General features: G+C 39.3%; 1 protein-coding gene across 4 annotated transcripts in view; it reads left to right on the top strand.

The window, feature by feature from the left end:
- The window catches only part of si:dkeyp-69c1.9 (stabilizer of axonemal microtubules 1), a 26,372-nt gene extending 17,066 nt beyond the window's left edge, over window positions 1-9,306 (top strand). The window contains exons 4-7 of one of the 4 annotated variants that reach the window (XM_059957018.1): window positions 1,079-1,248; window positions 5,288-5,423; window positions 7,543-7,658; window positions 8,749-9,306. In XM_059957018.1, coding sequence (XP_059813001.1) covers window positions 1,079-1,248; window positions 5,288-5,423; window positions 7,543-7,658; window positions 8,749-8,854 — 528 coding nt within the window. In that variant the 3' untranslated portion in view covers window positions 8,855-9,306. Of the gene's footprint in view, window positions 1-1,037; window positions 1,249-5,287; window positions 5,424-7,542; window positions 7,659-8,748 lie in introns of all 4 variants that reach the window. The other 3 variants (XM_059957015.1, XM_059957014.1, XM_059957016.1) reach the window with 3 other exon arrangements.
- The last annotated feature ends 7 nt before the right edge of the window (window positions 9,307-9,313 follow it).

Genomic DNA, 9,313 nt, shown 5'->3' with positions numbered 1-9,313 from the left:
AATAGACGGTCATGGATATGTAAAACAATCCATTTCAGCTATAGTTAACAGCTAAAAGAAAGAATCAAATGGACCTCATACAGTAGATAGTTTGTGAATAGAACTAAACAATTGATTTCAGCTTTCCAAATACGTATACTTCGTAGAAATAAGCTTTTACAGATCCAGTGCTGTAGGTTGGACAAGTAGTTTGGGCTGAAGAGTTGAAGTAATTGTGACATGGAGCTGGCTGTCATTGGCATCCTTGTAGAACCCTGACACCTGCCTGGAAATGTAACTGTAGTGGTCTGGTCTGAAGCCAATCTCCCGAGTATGGGAGAAGACAACCAGGTGGCTCATGTTTGAATATTCAACTGGCCTACAGTCAGTTTGTTGTGACTAAGGCCTCTTTTGCAACTGCATTTTGATGCAATATAGGGATGTCCAAAATGGACATTGTCCCATCACATCAAAATCGCACTACCATGTCCTTGAGGATGCACTAGAATTTCTGGGCAACTATTTTCAGATGACGTTGTTGAAACAGCAGTCATAGAGAACAAGTAAGAGAGATTAAAGAATAGATCTTTGGGGTGCACTAAGAGGTAAAGATATACGATTCCAAGCAAGTCTCTGGCTTATCTTGAATAGATAATATTGGAGCCAAGCAAGTGTTGATCAATCCAGCTGAACTTCAGGTTTAAACCACTTCAAGGAAGACAGCTGGTTTGACAAGGATGAGGAGTGATACTTTTTTATTGCAATCATTTGCGGCTTTAACAAGGGCCGTTCTGCACCTTTAGCAGTTCTGGAAACCAATTGAGATGATTTGGGAACGTACATGATATGGCTTAGATCAGTTAAGTCTTTTGAGAGACAATACTAAGTTTCCTCTATACTATCCAATCAAACACTTACAAGGTGAGTACATATGGATCTGATACAAACTACTGGATTAATTTGTGTCGTGTAGGCAAAGAAGTCTGTAATTATTTTCAGTTTGTAAGTTGTGATATATTGAATGAAATTGTTCACAAAATATTACTTTGTCACTAAAGGTGTTCATGATTTGAATACCACTTACCAAGTCATGTTTCAGCCTTTACCCTTCGAGAAACAGCACACAGGATCAAAGAAGCGACCAAAAGCCAAACCCACTCCCATGGACCTGCTCAGCAGTTACCGCAAAGATTTTCCTGAACACCACCAACCAAAGATGAACTTGATAATACCAGCACAGGACAACCTGCAAGTTAACCGCCATCTACCGTAAGAATAGTGCAATGATGCACATTAATACCAGATTGTCTATGAACAGTAGTTGCATCTTGGAGGCAAGTAATTGTAGATGCTGGAATCTGGAGCAATGCACAAAGCGCTGGAGGAATGCAGCATGTCAGGCAGCATTTATAAAGGGAAATAGACAGTTGATGCTTTTGACTATCCATTTCATCCACAGATAATGCCTGATCCTCTGAGTTCCTTCAGCACTTTCTGTTGCTGCTTCTTGTTTGGTTTCTGAAGAATATGACAAATTTTAGGACCTTATTTTCACTTTCCAATAATTTTTGAGAGAACTCAACTTCAACTTCTCTACTTCATTCCCTTGACCATTTCTTCAAACGACCCCATTCACTATAAAGGTTGCACCAGGGAACAAATATCAATTTTGGTTCAGGTCCAATGATGAAAGAAATGCAGATGCTTGAAAACTGAAATAGAAAGTGTTGGAAACACTCAGCAAGTCAGACATCATCTGCAGAAAATAGTTAATATTCGAGGTCAAAGACCCTTCATCAGAAATGGTAAAGAGAAAACTAACACACTCAGCGGCCCTTTATTTGGTACCTCCTGAGCCTAATAAAATGGCCAGAGTACATGTTCGTAATCTTTTGCTGCTGTAGCCCATCCACTTCAAGGTTCAATGTGCTGTGCTTTCAGAGATACCCTTCTGCAGACCACTGTTATAACACATTTTTATTTGAGTTGCTGTTGCCTTTTTGTCAGCATGAAACAGCCTGGCCATTTGCCGCTAACCTCTCTCATTAACGAGATTAATGAGGCATTTTTCTCCTCAGAACCAAGCCAACACAGAGTTCTACATCACAGAAACAGGGCCTTTGGTCCAACTGGTACAAGCTGACCAAGATTTCCATCTAAGCTAGTCCATGTGCCGCATTTGGCCTTCATCCCTCCAAACCTCTCCTTTCCGTGTATTTATCCAAATACCTTTTAAACATTGTTAATGTATCTGCCTCAATCATTTTCTCTGTCAGAGGAGTCCATATACTGACTCCTCTGTGGGTGAAAATTTGCCCCTCAGGTTCCTATTAAATCTTTCCTCTCTCACCTTCAATCTATGCCCTCTAGTTTTTGATTCCACAACCCTGGAACCAAGAACAGGTTAATCAAGGTGTCTTTCCTCCTCCCCACCCCCATCTTTGTATTCTGGAGTTTTCCCCCTTCCTTTCCAGTCCTGAATCAGAATTAGAGTCAGGTTTAATACCGGTATATGTCATGAAAGTTGTTTGAGCAGCAGCAGTAAAATACATGATAATATATTTTAAAAAGTATATACAGTTGCAAGAAAAAGTTTGTGGATCCTTTGCAATAACCCAGTTTTCTGCATTAAGTACTCATAAAATATGGTCTGATCTTCATCCAAGTCACAATAATAGACAAACACAACCAGCCTAAAATAATAACACACAAACAATTGTACTTTTCATGTCTTTCATGTCTTTATTTTTTATGTTTTATCATTCACAGTCCAGACTAGAAAAAGTATGTGAACCCTTGTATTCAATACCTGGTAGAACCTCCTTTAGCAGCAATAACCTCCACCAAACACTTCCCGTAGCTTCTGGTCAGACTTGCGCAACAGTGAGAAGAAATTTTAGACCATTTCTCCATACAAAACCACTTCAGTTCATCAATATTTCTGGGATACCTTGCATGGAGAGCCCTCTTCCGGTCATGTCAGAGCCTCTCAATTGGGTTAAGGTCTAGACTCTGATTTGGCCATTCCAAAACACAATTTTTTCTTCTTTTGAAACCATTCTGTTGTTGATTTACTCCTGTGTTTCAGATCATTGTATTGTTGCATCATCCAAGTTCTATTAAGCTTGAGGTGACAGACTGCTACTCTGCCATTCTCCTGTAAAATATCTTGATACCATTTTGAAATCACTATTCCCTTAATTACAAGTTGTCCAGGCTCTGAGGCAGCAAAGCAGCCCCCAACCATGATGCTCCTTCCACCATGCTTCACAGTTGGGATGAGGTTTTGGAGTGCATTTCTGCCAACAAGTTCAACTTTTGTCTCACATAATCTGTCCACATAACATTGTCCCAGAAGCATTGTAGAACATCCAAGTGTTTTTTTTTTGCAAACTTGAGATTTGCAGCAATATTTTTTTTTTGGAGAGCAGTGGTTTCCTCCAGGGTGTCCTTCCACAAACACCATTCTTGTTCAGTGTTTTTCTTATAGTTAAGACATGAACAGAGACTTTAGCAAGTTCTAGAGATTTCTGAAGGTCTTTTACTTGGGGTCTTTTTCACCTCCTTCTGCATTGCATGTTGTGCCCTTGGTATGAACTTTACAGGAAGCCCACTCCTTGGGAGAGTACCTACAGTACTTAATTTCCTCCATTTGCAGATATTTTCTCTCACTGTGGACTGATGAGTACTCAGGTCTTTAGAAATGCATTTGTTGCCTTTTCCTGCTTCATGCATCTCTACAATTCTTCTCAGGTCCTCCTAAAGTTGTTTTGATTGAGGCATGGTGCACATAAACAGATCTTTCTTGAGAAGAGCAGGCTCAGTTGGTAACTTAACTTTCTGTGTCTTTTTTATAGGGCAGGGCGCCTCTACAGCCTACACCTCCAATCTCATCTCATTGATGGGAACACCTGACTCCAAGTAGCTTTTGTAGAAGGCATTAACTCAGAGGTCCGGACTTTTTTGAACCTGGACTGTGATTGTTTAAATGGTGTACACAATGTTGATGAGAATTACAATTGTTTGTGTGTTATTAGCTCAGGCAGATTGTTTGTTTATTATTGTGACTTAGATGAAGATCAGATCACACTTTATGTGTAATTAATGCAGAAAACCAGGTAATTGCAAAAGGTTCACAAACCTTTTCTTTCAGCTGTATGCATTAGTTAAATTTTTTTAGAAGTGCGAAAACAGAAATAGTAAAAAAAAATGAGGCAGTGTTCATGGGTTGAATATCCATTTAGGAATCAGATAGCAGAGGGTATGAAGCTGTTCCTGAATCACTGAGTGTGCCTTCAGGCTTCTGTACCTCCTTCCTGACAGTAATAATGAGAAGACAGCATGTCCTGGGTGATGTGGGTCCTTAATAATGGATGCCACCTTTTTGAGACATCGCTCCTTGAAAATGTCTTGGATACTACAGAGGCTAGTATCCAAGATGGAGCTGACTAATTTTACAATTTTCTGTCGCTTCTTTGGATCCAGTGCACTAGCCTCCCCGCAAGGCATACTAGACTGTGATGCAGCCTTTCAGAATACACTCCATGGTATATCTGTCAAAGTTTTCAAATGTTTTAAGTGACAAACCAAATCTCCTCAAACTCATGAGATATAGCACTGTCTTGCCTTCATTTTAGCTGCATCAATATGTTGGGACCAGGTTAAATCTGCAGAAATCTTGACACCCAGGAACTTGAAATTACTCTCTCTCTCCACTTTGAGCCCTCTATGAGGATTGATTCGTGATGCCTTGTCCTCCCCTTTCTCAAGGACTGCTGACATAGCTGTTTGTATTGTCCAGGTGATCTAAGGCTGTGTGAAACTGGTCTCGGCCCGAAATGTCGACTGTTTATTCATTTCCACAGATGCTGTCTGGCCTATTGAGTTCCTCCAGCATTTTGCATGTGTTGTTTTGGATTTCTAATCTTTTGATATTTACCCATTGCAATTTTTTCTGAAATTGGCGGTAGATTTTTGTTTACTACCTCCTCTGAGGAGTTATGAACATGGTCCTAATGCTCTTCCCTTGGACAACATCTGTAGCATAGAGAGGGGAGACTTGCAGCTTGGGCGGATTTCCATAAAAAAACCTTGCCCAGGCTTGCACCCTGGAAACTTTCCAAGGCACAAATCCATAGTCTATTGAGACTAACGGAGGCCTACACTATAAACATGAATCACAAGATTGTACTGTCATAGACCATCCTAGAATATTTTTCAAAGTTAGCGATGTCTTTTAAGTGAAATTGCTGTTGCACATAAGTAACACCATTTTATAATCCTTCAATGCATTTTCCCTATTTTACAGGACGGATTTCAACACAATTCAGAGAAATTCATACATTGGCTGGGATACTACTCGTTATCCCCGCCCTGACCCTATTAAATATAAAGATGAGTTGTCTGTAGGGGATGGACTCATTGAAAGTGAGACAGTGACACAGGTAATTCCTGTTTATTGGTTCTGTAGGTTGGAGGATGTGAAGATCTCTATTTCCAAGTCACCAGGCAGTGAATTAGAATGGGATTCTTAGCATACATCTCAATTTTCCTGCAAACATCAGAATCTAACTATACAATCATGTCTTCAAGGGTCTGTAAACAGTTAGCAGCATAAATGTAGGCTGTTCCTGTTGAGCTATAACCTGTAATATGTTCAAGGGGAAGAACTGCTTCCAGTAGTTCCCATTTAAACAATCCAGTAATCTCCTGCAGGCAAAACTGGCCTTCATTGTCTTCATTCACCAATCAACTTCCTAACTCTTTGCTTCATCCCTCCCCCTCCAAGTTTCACCTATTGCCTGGAGTTTCTCTCTCCCCTCCCCCAACCTTTGAAATCTACTCCTCAGCTTTTTTTCTCCAGTCCTGCCAGGGTCTCAGCCTAAAACGTCAATTGTACTGTTTTCCATAGATGCTGCCCGGCTTGCTGATTTCCTCCAGCATTTTGTGTGCGTTGCTTCATTGTCTGACTTTGTTTGCCCTGATAAGGTGGTAGTGAGGCTACATACGCTAAGGCTGCACCAAACATCAGGTATCCATTTAATCCTACATTAATTCCATTTTATTCTCACTATATTCCCATCATCTCCCTTATATCCTACCACTTACCTATTCACTTCAAAGATTCAAGGTACATTTATTATCAATGAATGCAGTACACAACCCTGAAATTCATTTTCCCAAAGATAACCATGAAACAAAGAAAACCATGTCCACATCAATAATCATGAATATCTTTAGATTGTGCAAATTCCACAGACAGCACCAGCGGTCAGGACTGAACCTGTGATGGTGGAGCTGCAAAACAATAAATCACTGTGCTGCTCTCTGCTGATTAACGGCTTGATATAAAATAATGACTTTCTAGGGTGCTTAGTAGAGTTACATACAGATCAAAACAGCATGGCTGATATCTTAACTTCCCCCACCTCCCAGATCCCAAAACCCATTCCCTAATAGAAGACTGGTATTTTTATTTGAAATCATTCAGAAGCAATTATCAAAATTCACCATGTCAGAGCAATCCCTAACTGTACTGATATGTACTGCGAACTGTAGACTAACTTCACTGATTAACTCAAATTCGAAATCTTGGTATGAAGGTCTGACGAAGGGTCTCGGCCGAAACGTCGACAGTGCTTCTTCCTATAGATGTTGCCTGGTCTGCTGCGTTCCACCACCATTTTGTGTGTGCTGTTTGAATTTCCAGCATCTGCAAATTTTCTCATGAAAGTATATTATTTGTTCCATTTCATTTCTAAAGCCCCTATTCAACCTTCACAATCATGGATTTAATTTTCCTTTTTACATCAACCTTTCCATTTAATTCTAATGTATCTCATACTACCTAGAAATCTACTTTTGTATTCAGAATAAGTAATTGAATCCCTTGTATAACCGAGGTACCTTGCCCCTCTGCAAGCCACCCCTAAAGTATCTATTGTGTCCACCTGACTCCAGATTATTTCATTGAATCTGCACCCCAATTCTTAAATCAGTTAACTATTCAGTGCATCTTTTACAGGTCATCCATCACTGGTTAATGATAGCCTGCTTCCTCTCCCCACTTTGAAGGAAATAGTTTTTGCCTGCTAGTGTTACTCTTCTGTACTTTATCTTCTCAGCTTGAGTATAAAAGGAAAACTTTATCTAGACAGCAAGGACTTACTCGTCCCGCAACGAAGCAGATTATTGGTGGCAAATTTGATTTCGAAACAGCATATAAAATGTCCTTCAAAGACTGGAAGCCTAAGACCAGAATACGCCATGGTGACCCTTATGACAGAGCCTACAAACCGTCACCAGTAAGCAGCTACAATTTAGATGTAGAGTGAAGTTAGATATGAGGTAAAACTTGCCCTGATCAATTGCGACTTATACCAAATGATAGCTCACAACAATTACAATTTCTGTAACAAACATTCTTCAGTCTTGAGCAGATAAGTGATTTCTGAAGTGTTACTTCTGAATCATAAAATGTGAGAGGTTTTGTTGAACACACATACCCTTGCTTTAACAATCTCCAGTGGTGCTGTAACTTAACCATTTTTGTTTGTACAATAGGGGAGGATTGAAAGTACATCAGTCACTGGACGAGATTTCACTCCAAAAAATGTCTGCGAGCCAATGTATTCAGCTAAACAACAAAAGAACACTCCTGGCCACCGTGAAGCCTGCAGGTAATAACAGCACTTCAACAATGATACACTGAATGCTTTTTCACTCTTGCCAGAGTTAACTTGAAGCTGAAAGAGCCTGTCTACTCCTGTAAAAACCTCTATGTTTTCAAATATGGCAATAAATTTCTGGGGCTGGGTGTGATCATGCCAGTAGACAACAACATTTGTCTGTGGGACTCTCACCTGACTCAGAAGATTATGGTTCAAGTCCAACTCCACTCCAGAGACCTAGGTACAATAATCCAGGCTGCTGCTGGAGTCCAAAACTTATGACATGCTGTACTAACTGAGGTATTATCTTTCAAATGGGGCATCTAAACAACATCCTGTTTGCACTCTCAGGTGAATATAAAAAATATATCACTATAAACAGAAGTATTATCCCTGATGACTTGATCAACATCGGATAAAATATATGCTCATGATCTCACTGCTGTATGTGAACCTTGCTTTGTACACAATGGTTACTGTGATTTCGAAATTCGAAAGGTGTAATTTCTAAATTACACTTCTAAATTACTTAAAGTAGTTCACAGACTATTAGTATGTTCGGATAAACTACACAATAGAGAAAATAAAATTCCCCGTTTAAAACCTGCAGTATATTTGAACACTATTAAATCTTACTTCTCTGAAATGTGATTGAGGTCTTTCGGGAATATTTGTTAAATTGGTAGCACAATTGTCCTAGACTGTGCACCAGATTAAGGTCCCATCCAGCTGACCCAATTGAATACTTTCATACCAAGATTTCAAATTTTTCTTATTTATTCTTATGTCAAAAAGAAAGATCTGTAACCAGAGGGCAATATTAATTAGTACAATTTTTATGTATTGACCTAAAATAATCTGGATTCTACTCTCTGAAAAAGTGCTGTAGACAGATTCAGTAACAACTTTCAAAGGGAATTCCAGATTTGCAGAGTTATGGGGAAAGTACAGTGAAGAGAGACTGACTGAATAAGTTTTATCCAGGTTCCAATACATGCACTGCGTGGTTTTTCATGGTGTACAATTCTATCATGTCTTTATATCTGCTTTCTCAAAATTTTCATAAAATCCTGAATGGTCACTTCTCTTTCTTTTTCAGTTCAATGCCCTTCCCCATGTGCAAGCTGCAAGCCTATCTGATTCACCAGCATTTCAAAAAAATGAAAATTTCCAACAGAGCCGTGCCTATTACATGCACACAATAAGAGTACAGCCAGAGCTGGTGAACCATAGCCACAGTACATTAATACTTCATCCCATCAAAGTCTTTATAACTCAAGCATGAACCAATCTGCCTTAGGTCATCATCACTGGATTATCGTCTTAATGCAACGTGGAGGCAATCTTACCATTCAGTCTATACATCAAATGAAAAAAGTTTGTTCCACCATCTTGAGGCAACCCAGGATTGGCAATAAATGCAGGCCTTGCCAGTGACATAGTGACAGTTACATCCAAACGAGGATGGTGGATACCACATATTAAAGATTTTTGTAAGAATGTTTCTAGGACAGATCAGCAATTACATGTCTTGTTTTAATACTAGCTAATCAACATATGTTTTTGGAATCTATGTGGATGAGTTCCAAGTTGTTATATTAATTATAGAATATAACCAAGATTTTGTTCAAAAAATAAAAAAATATTGTTCTTTTAATATACCA

The sequence above is a fragment of the Hypanus sabinus genome, chromosome X2, assembly GCF_030144855.1.
Source record: "Hypanus sabinus isolate sHypSab1 chromosome X2, sHypSab1.hap1, whole genome shotgun sequence".
Taxonomy (NCBI): Eukaryota; Metazoa; Chordata; class Chondrichthyes; order Myliobatiformes; family Dasyatidae; genus Hypanus; species Hypanus sabinus.
This window is presented reverse-complemented; position numbering and strand designations above follow the sequence as displayed.